Source organism: Micrasema longulum, unplaced genomic scaffold, assembly GCF_059751315.1.
Source record: "Micrasema longulum isolate JH-2025_06_02 unplaced genomic scaffold, ASM5975131v1 h1tg000678l, whole genome shotgun sequence".
Taxonomy (NCBI): Eukaryota; Metazoa; Arthropoda; class Insecta; order Trichoptera; family Brachycentridae; genus Micrasema; species Micrasema longulum.
Genome location: NW_028277874.1, coordinates 699,114 through 725,361, shown reverse-complemented (window position 1 = coordinate 725,361; position 26,248 = coordinate 699,114). Strand labels below are relative to the sequence as shown.

General features: G+C 32.8%; 4 protein-coding genes across 15 annotated transcripts; 1 reads left to right on the top strand and 3 right to left on the bottom strand.

Annotated features, from left to right (window-relative positions):
* On the top strand, positions 1-14,461 carry LOC148279696 (uncharacterized). Of its 11 annotated transcripts, XM_088229524.1 has the most exons (11): positions 54-189; positions 752-901; positions 3,062-3,412; positions 5,674-6,037; positions 8,470-8,623; positions 9,716-9,810; positions 9,889-9,980; positions 11,671-12,193; positions 12,267-12,327; positions 13,441-13,602; positions 13,753-14,461. In XM_088229524.1, the coding sequence occupies exons 3-11, from the start codon at positions 3,359-3,361 to the stop codon at positions 14,294-14,296; spliced, it is 2,049 nt and encodes a 682-aa protein (XP_088085650.1). In that variant the 5' UTR covers positions 54-189; positions 752-901; positions 3,062-3,358; the 3' UTR covers positions 14,297-14,461. The 11 variants fall into 11 exon arrangements, with proteins under 11 accessions (XP_088085658.1, XP_088085655.1, XP_088085654.1 ...); XM_088229529.1 differs by lacking the exon at positions 752-901 and having other exon boundaries at positions 7-165; XM_088229528.1 differs by lacking the exon at positions 752-901 and having other exon boundaries at positions 7-180.
* LOC148279694 (tubulin alpha chain-like) lies at positions 13,638-22,818 on the bottom strand. The gene is made up of 6 exons (XM_088229536.1): positions 22,683-22,818; positions 21,993-22,209; positions 20,512-20,701; positions 16,961-17,243; positions 16,521-16,877; positions 13,638-14,844 (listed from the first exon to the last, which is right to left on the bottom strand). Exons 1-6 carry the CDS (start codon positions 22,692-22,694, stop codon positions 14,587-14,589), a joined length of 1,317 nt encoding a protein of 438 aa, XP_088085662.1. The 5' UTR covers positions 22,695-22,818; the 3' UTR covers positions 13,638-14,586.
* On the bottom strand, positions 18,128-20,205 carry NO66 (Bifunctional lysine-specific demethylase and histidyl-hydroxylase NO66). Its single transcript, XM_088229535.1, has one exon. The coding sequence runs from the start codon at positions 20,058-20,060 to the stop codon at positions 18,225-18,227; it is 1,836 nt and encodes a 611-aa protein (XP_088085661.1). The 5' UTR covers positions 20,061-20,205; the 3' UTR covers positions 18,128-18,224.
* Positions 22,684-24,936, bottom strand: LOC148279693 (uncharacterized). Of its 2 annotated transcripts, XM_088229540.1 has the most exons (2): positions 24,917-24,936; positions 23,162-24,171 (listed from the first exon to the last, which is right to left on the bottom strand). In XM_088229540.1, the coding sequence occupies exons 1-2, from the start codon at positions 24,934-24,936 to the stop codon at positions 23,415-23,417; spliced, it is 777 nt and encodes a 258-aa protein (XP_088085666.1). In that variant the 3' UTR covers positions 23,162-23,414. The 2 variants fall into 2 exon arrangements, with proteins under 2 accessions (XP_088085664.1, XP_088085666.1); XM_088229538.1 differs by lacking the exon at positions 24,917-24,936 and having other exon boundaries at positions 22,684-24,452.
* Between the last annotated feature and the right edge of the window lie 1,312 nt (positions 24,937-26,248).

The following is a 26,248-nucleotide window of genomic DNA, read 5'->3' as shown; positions in this document are numbered from 1 at the left end:
ATGATTAGTTGGCAACACTGGCTCACGGTACACGGTTGCCGCGTACGGCGCGTACAGTGTAGATCGGTCTTGGTATAGTGCGTACAAGAGTAATTTGTGGTGCGTACGCGTACCGGCGCGGCGTACCACAGATTACCACAGACTACAGACATGCGTACTCAGGTGGTACGACACAACTTGGTCAGGCAGGTCAGGATAGATTAGTTAGATCAGTGGCCTTATTCTTTAACTAACTGGTTTCGAGAATTCATTCGTAGGTACCGTAGGGAACGAGAGCGAAAGACGATGTTGGTCGCGTTAGAGTGAGATGGATTAATGACGAACGAACTTACGAAACGTAGGGGTGGAAAGTTGACATTTATCTTAAATTTTATCTACGAAGCAAAATTATGTTTTCTGTATGAAAAATAGAATATGCATACATTTTTTTTCTAAACACATTAAATTACAAGTTATCGACGAAGATACTTAAAATTTTCATACAAATATAGACATTTTCTTACATAAATATCGATTTTACTTTACACCGTCTCTATATGCACCGATAAAAATAGCGTTTGTAATAGCAACCCAGAGCCCCGAATACAACGGGAAGTTAACAGAGTAATCTTCGACTGTCTATAAAGAAAACCCGATATTCTTGTACGAAAATGAGTATATTTGCATGAACATTTAAAATATCTTTGTCGTTAACCTATGATTGAACATGTTTGGAAGAAAAAATTGGGTGCATATTCCGTCTTTCATACAGAAAATTAAATTTGAAAATTGAATTGAAGAAAAAATTGGCCCGTAATTGGACTAGAAGTATTTGCGAAAGTGTTGTCAGATTAGATCAGGACTTAACTCTTTTTCCACACGAATCGCCAAATCAACGCGGCATCGGCAACGCAAAATTAGGGTGGGTATACATTTTATTTAAGATACATATTTTTTTTGTATTGACGTGTGGATTTGGACGATGCGTGTGGAATAGGCTTATGTTGTTGATGGCGTTATCTAGTTGTGCGGGAGAAACACGATCAAGTAGCAAATATAGTATGACATGATTTTCGTGACCACTTTTAAAATTACCTATTAAAAAAAAAGCGTTATGCCATAGTTGATTTTTATTTGTTATAAATATTGCCAAGACATTGTAAGACCATTTTTGCTAGTGATGTTTTTTAGATTTTTCTGTTTAGGTAGGTAGGTAGGTACCTACCTAGTATCTACCTATTCATTATTTTTTCTTCTTATTTTCCACATCCGCTTCCAAGTGGTACACGTGGACATCACCAAATGCTCCAGGAAACCCTATCGCCTCCTCCCCCATCAATCCTGGGTCCCTAAGTTCCAATACAGCTGAAAAATCATCGTTGGGTTGCAAGCTCTTTGTGCACGTTTTCATCCTCGCAGTTATATGAATTCTCAAATATTTATGTACTAGAGCTGTAAACTTTTTTTATCCTATCCACATTCTTGTGGAGACGGTGATCAAGGTCAGGACAGCACTTATTGGACATAATCTGGGTATTTTTATTATTCATTAAGACTCAGATGAGCGGAATTTTCCTGTAGTCTGTCAACAATTTCCTGATATTGTTAATCTAAAAGGGATTTTGACTGACTTGATCTGACTTTATATAGAATGTGGCATATTTGGGTGGTATTAAGAACAAATGAGTTGATAAATATAAAAAGCTAGTATGTCTGCTCAATTTATTTTTTAAATATTTGTTCTAAAAAATGTAGAGAAAAAATATGATCATTTCAGTAGTGTTTATATTAAAACATGTCCTCATTATTACAATAAAACACTGTTAAATAACTATGTTCCAATTCAGAAGCTAGTACGTCCACATGGACACTGTGGTGGATCGTTGTGGACACACCTGCGTTTGATATTTATCAACTCAAATATAGGTGGCGGTATTTTTTTATATTTAAATAATATTATCTTAAGTGAGTTTAAATTATAAATTACCCATGATAATTAAGCAGAAAGTGAAATAAAAATATTTTCGTGTAGCTTAAGGTACCTTTTCTCATCGTGGTACTATTTTGTATAGGTTTTGCATTTTAGGACGCTACATACTGTTCTTAATAACAGTCGTGCAATCATTTGACATAACAAAGTCGTGTCAAAAATAACATTTTGTGAGATTTTATTGGTTAAAGTTTTCACTAAAAATAAGTAAACAGAAGCAGAGTGACGATGTTGTTCCACACTAGCAATTTATATATTACTTATGTGGGGACAAATTAACGAACATTAAATGTAGCTTCTCTATAAAAAAGTAATGCCTCGCAGTGGCTTCAATCGTGGGAGGCGAACGCGTCAAAAACTACACCACGAGGTAGACTTTTGCGCAGTCAGTTTTAGTTTTTCAATTGAGAGTCAAAAAGTTTTGTCCAGGAATCCGGTTCTATTTTACACAGAGAACTGTATTTTTCATCCACCCATACAAATTACCAATTACTATCATCATAACATATAATCATCATCATCATTCTCTTTCTACGCCAATCACAGCGTACCTCGATGAAGGTAAGATGATCAATCAAGATTACACGCTTCAGGTGCCAGTTCAGGGACTATGAAATATTTTAGTATAAAAACATCTTCCAAATAAATATTTCATGTCAACCATGTCGGGAATTGAACCCGAGGCCTCTTGCATGGTAGGCAAACGCGCTGAGCATTACACCACGAGGTTGACATCACAATAATATCACTTCATTTTCAATTTACCTATAAGGATTTATTAAATCTTTATTTTGGTCTGGTATATTTTTCTTTAACAATACGCATTGCACGTGTACCTACTTACTTAAATAAATAAGTAAGTATTATTGCTTCTTTTATTCATTCCATTTAAATGTTTTTTTGGAAGGGATTGGAAGCATTCGGATTGAAAAACTTGGCCCCATTCAATCACGTGATAGTCAGGCATTTTGTTTGTTTACATGGAAAATCTTGTAAAAAAATACATACTATATATTTATTTTTCTTCTACATGTCCTTGATTAGTTATCTACTCAGCTCGATAAAATTAGTATTATTTATCTTTCTTATCAGCTGGCTGTGCGCCTTTATTTTTTGACGGAGGTTAAAGGCTAACGAGTATAAAACATTATAACCAATATAAATAGATAAAAGTTTGAAGTTACTACTTACTACCTTATTCTTCAATACTTGCTCAAAAGTGATTCAAATCGAAAATTGGTAACTTCTAACACCATCATATACAAATACACGTATATATCTTGTAATCAAGGAATTGTTTCATAAGTAATACCTATTTTTCCTTGAATTTTATACAAGTAAAAGTTTCAAACTCATTGATTTATTGATTCACTGTTGAAATAATTGGTGATGGATGCTTTGTATTTCGACACACCCCTAAAAATGCAAGGCTCCTTGGCGAAGGTGAGTTATTTTACAACTAATTTTTCGGTAGGTTTTTACTTAGGTACCCATGATTCGCTCATTTATTATCAACAATGTGAATTACAGTAACATTTATTACCCGCTTCACCAATAGAGCCATTTCAATTAAAATGATATTTTTTATTTATTTATTTACTTATGAGTAGTTTATTACACCTTTTTTTAGACATAAGTCCCAACTCCATGGGACTAAAAGTTCTGTGTTGAGTTGGGACGAGTTATTAGTTCACACAGACATAAGAGTATATCATCACAAATATTATATTGGGTCAGAAACATGATAATAATTTTAAATATAATATTTGCATAAACATTTTTTTTTCTTAAAATGTAGGTATTTCTATTTATTTTTTTTTGTATTTATTTTATCTATTTTTTTAGATTATAACCCAAATTATTTTTTAACCTTTATCAAATACCTAATAGGGGTCTAATTTTAAAATCTTTTCATATTATATTTGTAAAATTTTTCAATTTTGAGTGAATGGCGTTGATGTACCCGTGTTTGTGATTAATTAATTTACTTTTATTTTCTGTATATTACAATGCTTTAAAATTATATTACTGTTAATAAATAAGCCCATTGCAGGTAGGGTTTCCATTTCAAAATGAAGGGATGCGTATACAGGGTGCCTAAAATGCCTGTCTTAGGTAAAAAGTGATAGGAGTCGAAGGCCATGAGCGAGGGGGTGTAGCTTCTATTTTGTCAAAAACTTTTACCGGTACTTGAGAAGCTGGGATGACCGCAACGTGCCAGGGCGCGATTATTCATATGCTAAGAACTTGCGCGAAATTTTAACATGCCAGTCTCAGAGCAATGCCGACCGCACGCCTGTCTAGACCTTAAAATGCCTGTCAAATGCGGCAAACATCTGTCATATGGTAACCCTAATTGCAGGTGAAGTTATATACAGTCGAATTTGGTTATAATGATAACAGATATAGCGAGATCTCGGATATAATGAGGAAACATTAGTTGACATTTTAGTTTGTGGTTTTCTCCATACATTAATAGCGGATTTAAATATTAGCGAAGATACTATCACTCCCTCTCACTTCTGTTCAATGTACTTCATAGTCCTAACGCTCCTATATACCTCCGTGAAAAATTTCAACGCTTATCAGTTCTAATTCTACCTCTTCGTTCTAATTCTCAAGACACTCTCTTAATACCCATCCACAATTCCTCTTTCTTCTCTAACTCATATAGTGTCCATGCGGTTCGACTGTCTCCCATCCACCATCAAAGATGTTACTACAGTATCTCTGTTTAAATCACGTCTGAATAAACATCTTCTTCTCTTCCTTAATATCTTCTCCTTTCCTCTTTCCTTTTTCTTTTTTTTTCCTTTTTCCCATCGACTAATAGTTTTTATTTAAGGTAATTTATAAACAAATGAGTTTTATTTCTATTTTCATATATCTTTAGCTTTTTAATCTTAATTTTCTATTGGATATGTCCTGTAACTTGGATTATAAAAATAAAACTATTATTTTATTGGTTGATTAGAAGAAATTGCCATTTGGCAATAAGCTCGCCAATGTAAAAATAACATTATGTACAAAAAGTTAAATAAATAAATAAAATTTATTTACTTTTATAACGAGCTACTTCTCGGACATACCGAACAAAAATATTTTCAACAGTAGAGCAAAAACTTTTAAACATCATTATAAGAACCTAAGTAACAAAATCCAAATGGGGAACTTAGTACAATGTCGCGGGGCATCGGAATCGGTTTACGTTTATGACACAATGTAAGTGTCTAAGTACCTAATTGGTGTTTTCGCCGACAACATTGACAAAGTATCACATATATGGTAGAAATTGCGTACGGGCTTATCATCTTATTAAAATTTACAACTTTCTTTGTACTTGATGAATGACATCCTTGTTTCGGGGGTTTTTACAATGTTTTTCTTTTTTTTAATGTTCTTTATGTTCAATGCATAATGAACATAACTAGTGGGTGATGTCAGATAAGTTTAAACCTAACCCTTGAATTGTAAACATGACTGCTTACAATTCAAGCAGAAGTGTTTTGATTTGTGAAAAAGTGACAATCATTCGTAAAATAGAACGTTGTGAGAAAGATGTTGAAGTATGTAAAACGTTTTCTCTATCCTTACCCACAGTGTCAACATTGTGAAAAAATATGAATGTTTATTTATCTGCAATTGAAATTTAAAAAGTGGTATGTTTGAACGCATCTTATGAAGGTTAACTTTTTTTTTTCCAGAGTTTTTTCAAGGACCATGAATGTTCCTTTGGGTCATGGATCAAAGGAGAAAAAATTCTCAAAGACCTTCAGGCTACCGATAGTCGTAATAATAAAATAAACTACTTCGACTTTGAGAGGGACAGTTGGATTGAAATGAGCTCGAAAGAATGGTTTGCAAAATCCGCATTTGAGAGAACAAATACTTTAATGAAAACTGCATCCAGTATTGAAACTTCATTGGAACTTTTTGCTCAGATAGAATTTTTTATGCGTGGAATCCCAACTAAAGATACTAAGAAAACTGTGAAGCAAATTGCAGAATATTTTACGTATTATTCTAATCTAGGAAATATTCTATTTGATGAAAAGAGAAAGATTAAAGGTACGCTGTTTTATACGATTTGCTTTGTGGAATAACATTTTAAATATGTATATTTAAATTAAAATATCTATATAAAAACCCTAGTTTTAGGTATTCTGATTACCCATCATCAGGCTGTATAATTTAAAATTATTCCATTTCATGATAAATTACTGATTAGTTGTTTTTTTTTTTTTACCATAAAGCTTTTCAATAATATAAAGAAAATTGCATTCCTATACTACTTATGACACTTAAACATTTAAAATTTGGGGCTATTTCTAATAAAATGCTTTTAAATAGCCGTTATGAAATGGGAATCAAGCTATGAAATAGCAAGGATCAAACCTCAAACCTCCGCAAAACTATCAGGAGACCATGACTGGAGATTTTCAGTTGTAACATCTAACCATAACAATTTATTGTGAAAAACTTGCAGCCAAGATAACACTAAAATACGAGTGTATTAATGCAAAATAGATTTTTTTACCAAAGTTATTTTAATGTTTATAGTGACATAACCAGGAACGACCCATGCCTGTGAACTTGAGTCTGGGCACTTGAAATGCATTAATAAACATACATGCAAATACATACATACGCCAGGCGCGAACCGTGTATAGAAGTTAGAAGTGATTATGGGCAACTTACCATTATATTTGACCAACCGTAATAATGTTTTATTGTAACTTTATTTACAGAAAAAAAAAAAAAAAATTAACATTTATTTTAAATCATTTCCACCAATTGTATTTTTATCCTAATATAGATGTAAATTTTAATAAAGCGCGCCCAGCGCCTGGGGTGAGCCAAGAAACTAGCCGATTATTCCAGCTTATTTTTCATACATATAAGTATACTATATTTTGAATGTATTAACCCCAGTGCGGGTTTTTTCTCCTAGATTAAACTTGCAGATTACACAAATTATTTGAAGATTCTTGATTTGGAAAACAGTACTTCAAACATTGTTTCTTAAGGACTATTTTTCTTTGAGATGGTACCTTTGACATAAGACCATAATTACTTTCATGCGTCATATTGAAGGACATATAGCGCTCCACGCGGCCGTTTTTAGCACTATTAATTACCAGAACAATCAGCCAGTTGACATTTCAATTGAATACCTAATATCAACTGAATTCATAGTGGTATTTTTTATTTATTTTTTAATGAATTATATATTAAATTATTGGATAATATATCTATATAAAATATCACAAAGTTACATCTTTTGAGTTGATTTCATGGATGAGAGTTGTTGTATCACACAGAACCACAGTAAAATATCAATTTATATATTACTTACATTATATTATGTACCTCCTATGTAGGTACAAATATATGATATTTTTTTATAGTTACCTGTAAATAAAATCACCATTCACCACTGACATATGCACATACATATACCTATATTCATACACTTATTTACATATTTTAATTTATACATAAATATTAACTTTATATATATCATACTACCAGGAGTGTGCGGTGAAGTTTTCGATTAGGGAAGCAGTCACTTGGTACTAGGTATCCATAAGTAAAATTTGTGCCTACTACTGACACAGATATTCAAATTAAGTGCTTTGAAATAAACTAAAAAGTAATTTTATGCCATAATTTCAGCATAAAATAATTATGTTTCGTAGTTTAATATTAAAATGCCATCTTGTCAACCGATTTAAGTGCAAAATTTGTTATAAAACCGTTACAATACATATAAAATAAACCTGGATCAGTTTGTTAGAATTGATTCTATAGATATTAAAGATCTCTATTTGAGCATGTGTGGACTTGTAAAATTCTGTACTGAGGGACCGCCTTAGAGGAACTATAGCACTTACGCAGCTCCGTAATCCAGAATTAGACAAAGCGCAGTGTATTTAATACCAGTTTGCGCATAACTGCGCAGTCGAAAGGTTGTGTGTGAGGTTGCTGCAATTTTTGGAAGTTATTCATGAATGAACATCGATCCATCTCAGATCGCTATAATTAAAACAACAAACCCATGACAAAATATTTCTTGTAGTTATTTAAAAGATTAGTTAACTTATAGCTGATTTTATTGAATAAAAATAAAATAGATACCGATTTTTTAGTGGTAAATTTTTTAGGGAAGCATTGGTTCCATCCAATATATGGATATACATCCAGCATACATGCTACATATCATAAAATATTATATTACTTATTATTTTTGTTCATTTTACATTTTTACAATCACAAAAAAAAACATGTTTATTCATTGTGGATTGGCGTCAGATAAAAAATGAAGTGGTCATCTTACCTTCATGAATAAAATGATCAAGATACGCTGCAATCGAATTATGATATTATATTTTTGTTCATGCTGGTTGTTCGAGTATATTCCATTCATTATGTATCTAAATTTTTTTCACTTATATTTTTGTTTTATTGTCATGATTTATATTTTCTTAACACTTTTTTAGACACTTGCACTATTATATTTAAAAATGTGTCTCCGTTGCTGGTACTCGCAAGGGTTGCCCAATGTATTGCTTCCGGAAGATGTGTTAGGTTGGTTGTGGAAAACAATGTGTGTTCTCTGGCAACACTTTTTGCAGAACTCATCAACTCATCAGGGTAACACACTTTTTATTTTACAATTTTTACCAAAACCTTTTATATTCAGTTTGCAATTTTTTGTATTTAATAAAAATAATAAATAACAGTGGAACAATTTTATAATATTTTACAAATCTGGCAAATATGAACAACTATTTTGAGAAGATGGAAGTCAAGCCATTTACTAGGTTTATGACCAGGAAGCTGGTTTGAGTAATTACTTTGCACGCTGTGAAATGGGCCTGCCACACACTCGACAAGTGGCATGGAAAGTAGCGAGGAAAGGAGTCGGAGACAGAGTGCGGCAACATTACTCGTCATGCCGCACATCAAGCTTTTCATCATGCCCACTGCTCCTTATTTTGTCAGTTTTTTTGAGCGCGAGTCAAAGGACTGGCAATATGAGCGCGAGTGGCTGGCCACATAATCCCGCGGTCGTAGTACCCATCGAGCGCTCACACAAGACGCACGCGTCATTTTTTAATGTTGTATATTTCTTTGTATGACATTGATATAACTAGCCATATTAAAAATGCATAGCGGGCACGCTGCCACGAGTCTAACCGTCTATTATATGGCAAAGATAAATGACAAGTGTGGAGCATCGCGATTAATTGCGCGAGTAGAGCAGTGTGTGGGCAGAGGGCAACATCGGGCGAAAGGGCGGCAGCGCGAGGAGCACAGTGATGAGCAGCGCAAGGAGCATAGTGTGACGGGGCTGTAATATTCATTATTCATTTGTCTATGTTTGAACATCATCTAATATTTCATCTATTCATCCATTTATTGATTTTCGTGAAGTAAAAGAGCTGAATAAGTTGTTCATGCCTGTCGAAATATCTGTAATTTTTTGAATACTTGTTTTTTAAACATCGTTGACGAATAAAAGCTTGCCTACTTTACAATGCATCAGGTTCTCGCTGCCCTGGAAATTCGCTGCAGACTGTCGGCAGTTCATGTTAGAACTACATGACACGAACCTGACTTGGGAGTATGCGCAGGCAGTTGACAGAGATGCCTGGAGGATCTTTGTGGACACTATATGCTCCAACTATGGAGCGGACATGGAATGATGATAATGAATAATATACGGTATAATTTTTTTTACAGAATACCATCTTCAATGTTTTATGTCTATGCCTCAAAAAAGTTAACTGATAAAGTTTTACAACAAATTCAAGTACAAAATGGAATTTCGGCATATTGTAAGTTTTAATTATTGGAGTATTATGAACTGATTTTTTTTTTTAATGTAAAAATAATTGTACTTATTTTTCTTACAGCAGTTGGAACAACAATGGTTGTTTATGAATCCTCAGATATTGATTCGGCAGTTGAAACTGTGATAAATGCTGCCTGGTCTCACCGAGGAATGGTAATTACTGATATACATTTAGGGCTATATTTGGTTGTACCTTTACAATATGAAAAAATGTGGATTATTAATCTAATACCAGTTCATATAAATAAAGGCCTTAACAGGTCAGGGAGGCCATACAAATACGTCTTGCGTCGCATGTACTTAAATATAATTCATATTTAATAAATGGATTTTAAACTTAACTTTTAAATTTTATAAGGAACCAAAAATGGAAAAAAAATGAACGGCAACGTTAGACGAGGACGACCAAGGAAGACGTGGCATGATCAGATAAACCAAAATCTTAAGTCTGGTCATGTCAAAAGCAGACAGAACCGAAGGGCATGTATGACAATATGTATGAATGTGGAAGAGGCTAGGATTGTATGCCAGGATAGACGTGTGTGGCGGTCCATTCTCTCTGCCTACCCCTACGGGGAAATGGCGTGATGGTAGTAGTAGTAGTAGGAACCAAAAATGTATATAAAAAAAAGCAAACAAACAAACCATCATACCGTTTCCCCGAAGTAGGCTGAGAGGATTGAACACAGTATCACTTTGTCTTTGTGTACATTTTCTCATGTACTTACAATGATTATTCCGACTTTTGCTATGCACATCTTCAAGTATTTGTTGAATTTGGACATGCCATGTAAAATTATATTTATTGGTTTAAAAATAGCTGGCTTGGTTCCTGTTTCACTGGGTTCACTAGTCTTGCAGTTGTTTACTCAACAATACTTTATCTTCATCATCATTCTCTTTTCACACCTAATGGTGCATAGGGCATTGAATTAGTGCACCAACCGCAGCATTTCTTGACCATTTTGTTACATGAAGGTAAGATGATCAGTCTTACGCTTCAGGTGCTAGTCCGGATAGTAAAATATTCTAGTGTATTTACGTTTTTTTTAAATAAAAATTTCATGTCATGTCGGGAATTAACCCGAAACCTCTTGCATGATAGACTAATGCACTGACCACTGGACCTCGAAAATCAATATTTGAAGAAATAATGATTTACCTTGTTTTAATAATCAACTGAACACATGGCAAAATTGTTGTATGTAGCTAAATATTTCATTTTGATTTATTTTCCCCCTGATGATGAAACAGTTATTTTGAAACTGGTGGGTGAATTTTTAAAACAGGTATTATCATTTTTCTGTCTAAATTTTAAATATAACAATTTTAAAAAAATACTAATCTTCTTAGTATTTTTTAAAGTACAGAAATATGAATGACCTAAAAGTTAATTCCAAAAAAGGATTTTTATACAATAGAAAGTCTGAAACAAGTTGCAATATTTTAATTTAATAGTATGAAAATACCAATTATTATTTAATCATATACACAACAACACAACACAAATCCTAGCATACTGAGCAATATATTTATGTTTCTGAGGGTAAACAATTGATTTTGTGTAAAATCGTAATGGTAGTAGGCACATGTGCTCATGTTTTTTTAATATAATATAACAATAAAATAAAAAAACATATCCTGAAGGTATATTTTAAAGTATAAATTATAAGTACGAAAAGTTTAACAGCCCTGCTCTGATTCAAATCTGAATCGTGCAACAGAGACGACGCTCTACAATATCAATATCAATATCAAGTTTGATGAAATGGCCGACAGACTCTTTCTAAGTGCCGATGTACGATATATAATGCCGGGAACTGTAATTTAGTTTTTTTTTTAGTTACCATGGGCTTTGAATAAAATTTTGATTCAGGAATGCGTATATGAAAGGTTTATACAAAAACTGTCCCAGAATCTGAAAAACTTCAAATGGGATTTGCCCGAAGAATTTAAACCAGATGATGACACAAAAGAATTAATGACAAAGTTGGATAACATATTAGAAAAGGCGACTCAGCAAGGAATTAAATATCTCAAAATGCATAAAGATTTCAACTCAAATGAAAAACAAACACTTTTTAAACCTGTCGTCTTATTAGACAATGTGTCTCCATATTTCTGGAATGATTTGCCGAAAGGTATGCCTATTGTGACTACGCAGTCTTTCAGAACGACTAAAGAAGCGTTGTCACTTATGAACAATAATACTCCTTACGCCCTTTCCCTGTGGTGTGACAATATTGCCATTATTAATGAAGTAGGATTAGCTTCCAATGTCAGAAGTGTTTGGGTGAATTCATTTGGGATTATAAAATGTGATGTTGCATTTAAAATTGAGAATCAATTTTTGGGAGGAAGTGAAGGTAAAATACAGATCATTTAGTAAGATATAATTTTGTTGTAATTCCAAGTATAATTTTGATTTTATAATTTCAGGATATTACTGCAATTTTGATTTTGAAGAAGAACAATCAAAACGTGTATTAAACGTAACAATGTAAGTAAATTATTTGAAAAAAGAGTATTTAAAAAGATATTTTGATTTAAATTCTCGTGATTGTTAAAAGTTGTGTTCTACCCATGTTTTATTTTTACAAACCTTGTAGGGTTAATATTTAAACCATTGACATATTAATACATATAGACATGCCCTGAGCCCTCAAAAATGATGTCGTTCGTCGACTGCCAACCAGGCGTGGTGTTTAGAATTGAAACCAAAATGCCTGCTTGTGTCATGAAAGTGTGTAAAAACCTTTTAGATAAACATTGTAAAAAGGATTGTGTAACTTTTCATCGGTAAACATTGAGTGATTAACAAAGCTTAAAACAATTAACATTCAAATAAAAATATTATTTTTTGTAAACGTCAAACATTAATATTATTTTTACATTCCCCAAAATTCAGTGAAAAGAAATAAATGGGTCGAAATTCTAAGGCAAGAATCTGATTTGGATTAACCAGAAATTAATGTTGATTTACAAACATTTTTATGTACCAAAAATGAATACCCTACAATTTTTGGTAGCATATGCATGATCGTTGAATGCAGCCCTGATAAAAATTATCACACTTAACTATGGGTACGTTTTCGTGTCACTACCTTTTAAAATATTTTGCTCCATAGGGCGCGTCTATGATTTAAGTCCTTTATTTAGCTTTCATACTTAACCAATTAGTTAAAATGTTGCCTAATAGAATAGTGATAGAATGATTTTATGATATTTGTAAGCATGAATGTTAATTTTAAATAAATAAGACTTTTGATTATTCAAATCACTTTTATTAAAAATTAATAATTTTCAACAAACATGGTTTAAATTATAATTATATTGGTGCCAGGTCTTTAATAAAAAATAATTTGTATGGTTTTTTAATTATGTATGTAATAAGTTGCCGCAGTTGTAAATCTTGCTTACATCTGCCTTATCAAAAGAATACATACAGTAGCCTGCAGTAAGTAACAGACATCAGGCTTAAGAAAGAGACTGTCGCCCTACAAAGCCGATTATGGCGCACAGTCTTTTTCTTAAGCACGATGTCCGGTATCTACCGCCGGCAACTATACATATTTGTATGCTTTCTTTTTCTTATTATGTTATTTGATTACAGCGATGCCAAAAACAGAAAAAATAAAAACACTGTACAGGAATCAGATATAACCAAAATAATGAAATTGCAAGCAACATGGGCCACATATAAAAATCATAAAAAGGCCTTTTGTTTTTTGAAAATCGCCAGCTTCATGGAGAGCAAAATGGATGATTGGATAAGGTTTGTAAAAAATTTTTTTCAAAAAAACAAAAATAAATCTCATATGCTATGTATTTGTTAATTTGGTGTTAACTTTGTGAAACAACATTGTGAATATAAAAAAAAATGTTTTTTTTAATATAGAAACTTGTGGGTTTTATTTTATTTCAGCTTACTTAATACGAAACTTGGCTTCGATAAATTAACTTCAAAACAAATCATGGACAAAGCTATAGCATATCTTAAATTTGCTGCAACCTCTTGTGAAGATTTCAAAGATGAGTGCATAGTGAACTCAGATAAAACAATGTGTTTGAAGATCAGGGAACCATTAGGAATTATATTGATAGATGACATGTTTGAAGATATAGACCGTTTCATACACGGTGTTGTAGGAGCTACATTACTCGGCAATGGGGTTCTGTACAAAACTAACTGTAAAGTGACATTACAGGCTTGTAAAGTCTTTTCAGATAATGGTCTACCTGTACTCCCAGTAACTGAGAACTCCTCATTGGAACAAATCAAATATGAAATGGTAAAAGGTGTCTGGAAAATTGGTTATGGGAAGAACTCCTGTGAATTGAATATCCGGAACAATGCTTATACTTACTCAAACATTGAGTGTTCTGTATACGACATGAATACTTTAAAGTTGGAGTTGAGCAACATAAAAACGATGTGGAGTACATTTGGAGAAATGTTTGCTAACTAAAATGACATAGTTTTTTCTACTAATTATGGAAACATAATACTTAGTAATAGTAAACATTTTTTGATATTTCATAATATAGGTATATTTAAACATTAAAAAGTACAAATTTATTTTTTATATTCATTGTATAAGTAGAGTAATAAATAAAATATGTTTTTAAAAATGTTTTTCTGTTATTTTTTGGTTTGCCTAGATTAAAACAGAGCAGTAGGCATCAATTTGCAAAAAATGCATTGTTTACTTATAAGTTTCACGAATCTTACAGAATATTATGAAAATCGAAGAGTTTTTTATGATTCCACTTCTTTGTAGTCCATCTCTAATGTGGCAATGTCCTCTCTTGCCTCTTGGAATTCCCCTTCTTCCAATCCTTCCCCAACAAAGTGATGAACAAAGGCTCTCTTGCTGTACATGAGGTCGAATTTCCGGCGTATTCTGGCCCAAGCCACCTTCACAGCTGTACTATTTGCTAACATCACTACTGAGCGTTGGGTAGGAGCCAAGTCACCGCCTGGAACCGTAGTCGCTGGTTGGTAATTGATGCCGATCTAGGGAAAGTATTCAGAGTCAAGAAATGACTTTGGATAGTGCTTTTAAAAAAAAAATATATAAAATGTGTCGGTAAGTTGGTGGTTTATTTATAATTTTTTTGTATTATATACAATTTAAACAATGAAAATAATGTGTCCTCATTGGTGTAACTGATACATTGACCATTTGAAATTTAGTGAGGTTATCAGATCTAATGGGATCACTCACGAGAGATCGAAGTCAGAATGCTGCGATGATTTCCAACCTTCACTAGAGAGAGGAAAGATAAAAAAAAGATTATATCTAAGCAGGAAGTGAGGGAACACATTCCAAATATCAACAAGAAAAATATTTAAGCACACAGTATGTACAAAAGCTATAAGAAGTATAGAAAAAAAGTATTAATTTATGTTAGCTTATTTTTTATAGCTTTCTTAGGTATTTTCATACATATAATACATATTTATTTTACAGCAGTATGATAAATAAAGGAAGTTGTTAACGGAATATTTACAGTGGACTAACATCTTGCAGTTATCACACCAAATAGACTGTTATGTGAACAAGCATCCATTCAATGTGGCACATATATAATTTATTTATTTAAATCTTCAAGTACAAAGAATAAGTACTTTGACAGACTTATTGCTAAAAAAAATATCTTCCAGCCAACCAAAAAACCAATCAGTTGAAAGAAGAGTTGATCAAAAATTTTGTACTAAAAAACAAAATATATATCAAAAGATACCCCATTAATTAAAAATAACAGCTCTTTTTTAATGGGGAGATAAGGCTTGCACAAATAAACTTAAATAAAAGCACATTATGTTGTACATATTAAAGGATGAGGAATGTGGAATTAGGTGAGTTTGGAAGGAAAGAGGAAGAGGAACCAGGGATGGTATTCTGGATCTTCTCTAACCCTAGAGTGATTAATTTGATTTTTTTTATTTGCTTCATATAATGGCCACACTGATGATTAAACGTCAAATGGTGTATAAAACTGCTTCAAAACCAGAAAAAGACTTGTACGGTTTGGTCAATTCAACTTAATTAAGTGTTTTGGGTAATGCTTAAGGTCAGGATAGTGGTCCAAATGAAAATTTTCATATTTAGTTGCACGTGTTTGTATTTGTTTGACGTTTAATCATCAGTGTGGATATTATATGAAACAAATAAGAAAATTCAAATTAATCACTATAACAGAAAAAAAACAAATAAAAAAAAAATCCATGGGAGGTTAGGGTTAAGGATATTGTAGTAATGTTTCAAGCATTTCTTAAAGGTGGTTAAAAAAAGTATATTTTTTATACTAAGAGATAGCTCATTCCAAAGTCCGGCACCTTGAATGAACAAATAGAAAAGGAATTACTGAAAAATGATGTGCTATGTCAAGGAATGGAAAGTGTTCGATCCAGAAAAGGACGAAGCGCAAGACCATGATCAGAAAGATAAATGAAATTTGTATTAAGATTGGAGCGAATGGATTATGAATAATATTATAAAGAAGTCAGAAAGAGATTGAAAGTTTATGCGCTGATAAAAATGAAAAAAAAAAAGTGAAGCCACTTGAGTTCGGAGCGAATGAATGATACATAGTCATATTTTTTTAGATTGAAAATAAAGCGAATGCATTGGTTATGGTAGCCCTATAGAGATGCACATTCTGATCAATTGCTGTAATTTTTAGTACCTTGAAACCAGTAGGCGACCACTCTGTAAACAATATTGAATGATATGACTTTATTCTTGTGATAGCAGCATTCACATCTGAAGGGCTAACATCTCCTCGGAAGAACATACAGCAGGACATGTATTTGCCATTTTTAGGATTACAATTTACCATTTGGCTATGTGGTTCAAAACATGTGTTCACTAATTGACGAGTTGTAATGTTCTCATGATAGGCCTTTCTGGCGGAAACAAATGGAGCATATGTAATCAGTGGGAAGTGGATTCTTGGATAGGGAACTAAATTTGTTTGGAATTCCGCAAGATCTACATTGAGTGCCCCTTCAAATCGCAATGAAGCTGTTACGCAAGATATGACCTGAAATGATACATATTACAATAAAATAGACTTACCAAATTTTTTCAATAAATTGAATACATCTTTGTTTGAAATATTATTACCTGCGCAACCATTCTGTTCAAATTAGTGTAAGTAGGACGGGGGACATCCAAACTTCTTGCGCAAATATTATAACACGCTTCATTATCCATTAGAAAGCAAATGTCTTCATATTCTATAGAACCGTGCGATCCTAATATGGCATTATAAGGTTCAACAATAATGGGCGATATTCGTGGCGATGGATAAACTGAGAAGACTAGTTTACTGACTTTTCCATAATCCCGGTATAATCTATCCAGCAATAGAGTTGTAAAACCTGAACCAGATCCTCCACCAAAAGCTCTAAAAGATTTAAAAAATAATTCACCTGGTTTGAAAATACCCATCTAAATCAAAGTAAATATGAAATTAAAATGTACTGAATTAAAATAGGCAGAACTCAATAAAATTCACTGGTTTATGGAGTTTTGGAAAAGGCTTTCATAGTTTTAAGACGTAGTACCAAAATGTATTTAGCTAGATTAGTGTTTTTCAACTTTTTTGAGTACGCGGACCCCTTACATAGTCACGAGCAATGCATAAGTTCATTCAAATTAAAGTCCTGGAGGGGGGAGTAGCACTAGATCTAAAAAAATCTAGCACTACCCCCCTTAGGATCCCAGTTTTTCACCCTTTACTTTTGCCTTGCTTGTGCCCATGACCCCCCCCCATAGCAAGACTTCACAGGTTGAAAAAAACTGAGCTAGATGATAGGTTCTCAAACCTATCTTGGTAGAAGTCGATAGCTAGAAATCAATTAGAAAATGTCATACCGGCCAGGACCAAGTCCTATCTTTTATATTACTTTTAAAAACCTTTTTTCAATTGCCCATCGTCCCTCAACACCCTAGAAATTTCTCCGAGCCTTCTACCGCCCCCCTGAATGCCTTCAGCGCCCACAGGAGGGTGTTATCACCAACTTTGAGAAAGACTGAGCTAGACTCAGGAAATATTCATTATTAGATAATATACTACAAATAAAAAAACATTATCCAAAAGTTTTTACAAGAGATATTGTATTTTTCACCAAGATTAAGATTAAGATATTGTAATATATATTTAGGTATATTCTAATGAAAAAGTATTTATACCTAACTTTTAAACACAAGTTCTCTGTATTGGCAAAAGTTGCTAATTGAAAAATGTAAATGAGCTTATTGACATGCGTCAAAGGAAAGCAATAAAAATTTTTAAATTTGACAGTAATTTTATTTCTTTATCAATTTAACTGCGTCAATTTAATACTAGGACACAAAAATAATATTGAAAAATCGACTGTTTTATTTAATCTATGAATTCTAAAGGTTCATCTGTCATAACTATACCCTTTTCCCAAAGGTCACTGGCAATCTGAATTTTGTCAGTATCATTTTTGCAATCCAAATGTTCCACAGAAACATATTCAGGGTAAGCTGTAATAAGAGTTTCTATTCCCGGAGCGATATCTTCCTCAATTTCTAAATATTGAGGCTCATTGCCTTGGTATTCTTTAGAGTTTTCTACATAATGGTAAATGCGGATGACTCCATCTTCCGAAACCATTCTTATAATGTTTGCTCTAATTAGTTTAATTTTAGTGTCAAGTTGGATTTCAACACGATCCTTCACAATGCCACCTTCTACCATTACATCTGTATTTCCGAAAACAGTCAGTTGATTTTCATCTTCAGAGAGTACAGGCGGAAGAGCATTGTGCATGAAATTTTTGGCAATTTGGTCGACAGCATCATCACAAGTGAGATGGGTGGCAAGTTTAGTAAATAGAGTCTTTAAATGATCCATAATTTCTTCTCTTCTCGGTGTTTTTGAATCCGAGTGAACCAACCCCAAATTATTACCAATATCTAAGGGAAGTCCTTTTCTGAATTCCACGTCATCTCTAATGGCAGCTTCTAGGGTTTGGGGTAAAAGTTTTTCAAACAAGTCTCCCCATGTTTGTTTCTGATAACAGCTAAGTGTTACGTGGAGCGAGTGTTCTTCTTTGAGTGTAATTCCTTGGTGAATAAATCCTCTAGGAAAATATAATAGGTCTCCAGCTTCCAGAGTGACTTCCATGATTGGTTTGCCGATTTCAGATTGGTCAAAGTTTTTAGATGACACTCGCGGTAAAGCTTCTTCCGGACTCAGGGGAGCGTAGATTTTCCATAATTTTTTGCCTTCAATTTGAAGAATAAAAGCTTCAATATCGTCATAGTGTGGAGCAAATCCTTGACTTCCTGGAGGAGTGAGGTAGGAGTTAGCACCGACGAAGCAGTTGAAGTACTCCTGGAGAGTGGCATTAAGAAGATGAAGGCGAGGAATGAAAGTTTGCGGGTTCAACATTCGGACACTACAGCCATTCAAGTAAAAGTCCCAAACTACGTGCGGCAGAGCTCTTCCTATTGGATTATGTGTTTCACGTTTTCCATTGTCGTATGAAGTTATGTCAATATTTTTAGTAAAATATATGTTTTCTGTTCGTAATATAACATCAATGATGGGGGTGGATATAATATCTTTATAATAATTAGCTTGTTTTCGTCTAATGTGTAAAGGCTTCTTCTCCCATGTCTCTTTAAAAAATGTCTTATTGTCATAAGGAGATATTAGCCAATCGAAAAGATGTTTGCCCTGAACTGTACTATCCGTAATAGGCACATCTGAATCATCAGAAAAGGGACTATCGGCTCGGTGTGGAATTTCCTCAATCGACATTTTCTTAATACCTTTATTTCCCTTTTGATTAGATTGATTAGTCAGTTTTCTTTTCTTAGTGGGTGATTTTAATTTTTGTTTGGTTACTTTACCACTTGCCAATGGAATTTTGTCTATTTTGGACGAACTCTCATTGTCGTAAATAATATTAGACAAAGGTTTTTCTTGCTTTCCATGTTCTTTATTGCCATTAATACGGATGTCAGATTTACTTTTACCATTATTCGAACTATGGTTTTTAATTTTGGTTAGGTTTACGGAACTTTTCATTGCTATTTTTGCAGAAGACAATGAAATCTTTTTACGTTCTTTAGCTAAACGGCGTCTAATTTTATTTTTCAATTTCAGCTTGTCTGACTTAGTCGAGTTGTGCGCAGACATTTTATAAATGGAAAATGCAGAAGTATCACCTGTTTCAGACACCATGTTTTAAATTGTAAGGAAATTTAACTGAACAAAGTCAATTGTTGCATAAAAATTCAACAAATACAGAAAACAAACGACAACCGACAAGGATTATGATTATAACCTCAATTGACAAACGTCAGTCAAAAACATGCTTTAGGATACTGGGTTGCGTTCATATTTAGCTATCTAGCTTTATTACTGTTTGCCGTCATTCGAAAAAAGGGGTGTTGAAAAAATACCAAGATAAAAACCTAAAATGCGGTAATAGGTAAAAATAGCAGGGACAATGTAGAAATTTATACAAAATTACCTACATTTTTTTTTTTAATGTACTTAGTAGGTAAGCCATTATATTATGAATCACTGTAACATAAAATTGATGATAATGCTTCTTTTAATTTACCTAAGCGCACAACAATGGACAACATGGAGTACCTACCTACCTAAGGATTAAAGTATTTATTTTTACCTGAATATAATAAATCCTTGTAAAGCCGAACAATCATCCACCTGTTTTCTTATCCGATCAAGTACCAAATCAATCATTTCTCCTCCAATAGAATAACATCCTCTAGCATAATTACTGGCTGCATCTTCTTTACCCGTGATCAATTGATCAGGATGGAAAAGATGTCTGTATGTCCCAGTCCGAATTTCATCTTTAATATTGTGAAATCAAAAGATAGTTCAAATAAAATCCACCTTGTTTTTTAGACCAATTTACAAACTTCAGTTATATTATTTACAAGGTGCTGCCTTAGATCTTGTATGTTCAATAGACCTTTTTTTTATTGAGTTATGAATGCTAAATTGATATGTGTTTATGTAGCTAAAGAGTTATTCTTTTTTCCGTTATTAGATAGTATTTTCAGCATTTTTTGAGTGCCAATCTCAAATAACTGATTTTACTTTAAAAACAAATAAAATATCTTTTACAATTTGCAAAATGGTCTATTGAACATACAATAACTAGGGCAGCAAAGGTTGTTTCAATAGTAAAGTTCTTATAGGTATGAAGTGAAATTATAATTACAGTTATAGAAATTCTCAATTATCAATTGGAAAACTGCCTTTAAATTTGATCTAGTAATTTTGTTTTAAATTCATAAGACTATCAACAAAATTATTTCCCTTTAAAATCCTTTAACAGCACATTTATTGTATGAATCCCTCTTCCCTTATTATAAACGGGGAGGGGGATTCATACAATAAACAAGGGGGACAGGGGCATAACAAAATGTATACTAAATGAAAATAAAAAAAGCATTTTTTGATTTACCCAAACATGTCAATTTTATATTAAATTTACAGATAAAAATGCTCCTTAATGTTGAAGAAAAACATTTAATATTTTCTACAGTCCACCTTAATAATTTATATTTTTAAAAATCGTATTCATTCCTCTACTATAAACATGTAAATAAAGGTAATTGTTGAAATAAACCAAAAAAGAACACAAAATGCGAAACACTGTTTTAGTAGAACGGAAAGTCTGTTCATGTCTGTCAATAATCTGGCTTCTCCCGGATGAGTTTGCTGTGGTTTCCCCTTAAAGGAAATGCGGAGAAGTTCCTTAAAAAGGCCACTTTGGATTATTCCACCAGATCCTCACACCATATTTAGAGTAGTTGGAGGGAACAAACATACTATTGCATATAAAATAGAACTTATTATTTTTATATTTGAGCAATTTATTTATTATCTAATATAAAATTTATATTTTAAGCACCAACTTTGTGGTTATTCATTATAAAAAAATAAATAAAAAATAACTTTGTTTTACACAAGCTTCTTTATAAAGGTATAATTAACTAATGAATCTTGCCCTATTTTACTTTTGGTGTTTACTAAATATTGATAAAGATGTTTGTGTAACTTAGAAACCGGTCGGTAGAAAAATACAAGTGGTTAAAAACAAAATTGTTTTATGTTTATTGTCATATTTATTACCTATTGGAGTTGGTTCTAAATCTATCATGACCACTCGAGGAGTGCATGTTCCTGCATTTGAAATGCTGAAAAAAGCTCCAGCTGAGTCATCATCAGAACAAAGGTCATAGTGAATACGTCCATTTGGACTAATTCCATGTTCCAAACAATAAAGTTCCCAGCATGCATTCGCTATTTGCACTCCGGCTTGTCCAATATGTATTTGTATAACTTCTCTCTTAAAATACAATATCAAGATGTCTGTATAGTTAAAATTTTAATTTTGATGATCAGTGAGCACCTATTTTTGAATGATATTTTACTAATATCGAAAATATGTATATCTAAATATTATATAAATAATACCATAATATGAAATTATAAAAACTAATTATCTATAATTTTTTGAGTGTATGTAAACCTTAGTAAACAAGCACAAAGACAGGGTAATTATCAGGGAATATGGAATAATAGGCATTTACACAGAGCCGGACCTACCATTGGTTCAGTTGGCACAAAAAAACAGACATTTGTTTACAAGGGACAGGAGAATAATATATTTGTATGATTTACTAGATTTGGCACTGTATTTACAAGATAGTAAATGCCTAGACTTCCATGTACTGTAAAAATTAATCGTTTATCTCAATTGAGATATCAATAAAGTAGTGGAGAATTCAGTGGGACTGGATAAAAATATGCTAAACTTACATTTCCAGGCATTAAAAAATATTTTTATTGACAATTAGTCAATCATTTTTCACAAAAAATTTTGTACAATTTGCCTAATTTAAAACTAAAATTTGTGTCAAGTTCTCTTTAACTATGGCATAATATTATGGGTATTGATAAGACATGCCAAAAATAAATAGAAACAATTGAATTCACTTTTGAAAAAAATAATTAGGTACCTACAACTTATTACGAAATAATTGGGGTTTTATTTTTAATACTATGTCCCTGGACTGGCCATCTGAAGCTGAGTTGGAAAGACAGATCATCCTACCTTCACGTAACAAAAATGATTGAGATACGCTGCGGACGGTGTATCCACCAATGCGGTAAATCACATTACACATATACGTTTTTTTTGTTTTTTTTTTTATCTTTAGGGCACACATAAAAATATTCTTATGCGTGCTCCAATAGTAACATTGTAACCCTGAAATGAAACTGTCCAAAATAATATTGAGATTAATGAAAAAGTTATATATTTGAAATTTTTATGTAAAAGTCTATTTACATTTTTATTAAATAAATTTTTAAACAGGTTGAAAAATATATTTAGTATTTATTGCTATTCAACATTGTTGTGAATCTTTGTACCTACTCTAGGATATGAATGTTACAGCGCGTAAAGTGGTCACTTGAACCAGCCAATTTCCTTCTCTTAAATGTTCTCCATCTCTGTTGTGATGTTTTATTAAAACATAATATTTCAAATTATCGGGGACACATAGCATGACGGCCGCCATCAACAGGAAGTGTAACTCCAGTAATGTTACTAGAAGCATTGCTGGCAAGGAATGCGATAGCAGCAGCGACTTCATCAGGTTCTCCGGGTCTTTGCAAAGCGTGGGTTTCCTTAGAGCGTTCCAAAAACTTTCGATACGTTTCATCATCCATTCCTCCAGCCTTTTGAAGATTAGTGACTATCACACCCGGATTTACAGAATTGACTCTAACCTGTTTAGGGGCGAGTTCCAGAGCCACACAACGGGTAAATTGATCCAAAGCTGCTTTAGAAACGCAGTAAGACAATACATTAGAGAATGATCTTATTCCATTGACGCTGGAAACGTTAACAATATTTCCTTTAGATTCAATCAAGTGTGGAACTGCTAACATAGTCAACTGATACACAGATCGGAGATTGGCGTTCATAACCCTATCGTATTGAGCCAAACTTGTGTTTTCTATACTTCCAATTTCTATAACACCAGCATTGTTAACCAGGACATCGAGTCTGCCGTAGTGTTTTATTGTAGAATCCAAGATATTCTGTACATCGCATTCGTTGGTCAATTCCCCTGTTATGATGAATGGTTTGTTATTTTGCGATGTTTCGCATTCATCGGCAACTCTGTTTAGGTTAGCTACATTTCGACCTGTCAGTGACAGCAAGGCACCCAATTTTGACAGATGAACAGCTGTTGCGGCGCCAATTCCTGAACTAGCGCCGGTGATAAGAACTACTTTGCTCACGAAGTTCATTTTCCAATATTAAAAAAAAGTTAATACAATCAACAAAATAACTGAACTTCAAACTGCATTCACAAAAAATAAGCACGGAATGAAATAAGTATATTTGTGGAAAGATCGAATAGGTAATGAGTTGCCTATATAGGTATCTAGTATTTATAATCTGTGATCAACTTTAAAACACATCACTGGCGCGCGCCCACTGCACAGTAGATAGTAGAATATATTCATATAATTCTATGAATATATTTATGTAGATAATCATAAAATATATTATTTAACGGTATTTTTAAGTAGGTACCTGTTTGCTTCATAAAATATTAAAAAATAATGTTTATCTCCTTACAAACCGCCACCGCATCGCGGCGATATCTTGTTTGCTTATTAGGTTGGTAGGTATTTATAAATTACAATCAATACAAACGTTTATAAACTTCGAAGTCTTCGAAGGATTTTTTTACAATTTTTTTATAGTTGCAAATTATTTGTACCTTGTTTTTGTTACATGCAAGGTTTTATCGAATATATTTATCTTGAAGTTATATTCAGTTGACTTGAACCCTATTTTTTTCACCATAGGATAACAATGCTAAAAGTAAAAGCAGAATCAGAATTCAAAAAAATAATACTTGAAATATTATATTAACAAATAGTAAAAATAGTTGGATACAAAAAAAACAAAAAAAGCTAAATACCACCCTAAATCACTTAGCCTGCTTGACCGTCCCTGTGATAAATCAAACAGTCTCTCTTCGTGTATCATTACAGTTCAATTGGTTTCAAGTTTTGCGGTCAAATCAACAGTACAGGATTTTTTTACCTATCTAATCTATAATAATGCTACTCACATGTTGACATGATGTAGCAAAACCACTTACGTATATTTTTAATTTTAGTTTTGAATGTGGAGTAGCTATTTCCTAACACCTAAAGTCAAAGTCAATTATGATACCTTTATATTATATAAAAGTGGTGAAAAAAACGAATACAAAACTACAGACCTATCTTTTACCAAACAAAATTGCTAAAATAATTGAAAAAATTTCCAAAGCTAGTCTAAGCTCTTTCGTCGAAAACAATCACTTTTTCTCTAATAATCAATATGGTTTCAGAAAGGGCATGGGCACGGAAAACGCAAAAGCCAACCTAACCGAAAAAATTACTAAACATCTCGATACGATTTCCTTCAAAATTATTTTAAAGTGACTAAGAAATTTGGGTATAGTAGGAAACCTGCGCAATTGGTTTGAAAGCTATTTGACTAACAGAGTCCAAAGAGTTAGGGTGAACGACAATATAAGCTGCCCTGCCAATATTAATTTTGGAGTTCCTCAGGGTAGCACATTGGGACCACTACTGTTCATGGTATATATTGATGATCTCTGTAAGAGAGCCTTTGGGTAAGTTGTTTTCGTTTGCTAATGACACAGCTTTTGTTTACAATGACTCAAATTGGTTAGATCTCCATAAAAAGCGAGAACTGATTTGACTGGGATTAAAAAATGGCTGAATAATAATTTACTTACCCTGAATTAAAAAAAAAACTAAATATATTTGCTTTAGCATAACTTTAGCTGGCCAACCCAGTACCAAATACGATTTACGGCTGCACCAATGCCACGGTGAATTCAATTGTAGTCGTGTACAGTTAGAATCAGTTACAAACATAAAATACCTAGGTATTAAAATTGATAGGTTTTTAAGGTGGAATATGCATATTGAAACAATTTCATATAAAATTAAATGCATGATATATTTCTTCCTACCTCTAAGGAATATACTAAGACCCAAAGACTTTAAATCCTTCTACTTTGCACTAGCAAACTCTATCATTACGTATGGCGTAATTTCTTGGAGTAGCTGTACCAAAACAGAGTTGGACCCAGCAGCAAAAGCACAAAAGTCATTGATAAGAACCATTCTGAAAAAACCTAATAGGTATCAGAGTGATTCTTTATTCAAGGAGTTTGCAGTGCTTGATATCAGACAACAATATTTACTGAGGGCAGCGGTGGTCACTCACACTAACAAATATACACACCCATCAGTTTCTTATGATTATGAGACTCGAAGTT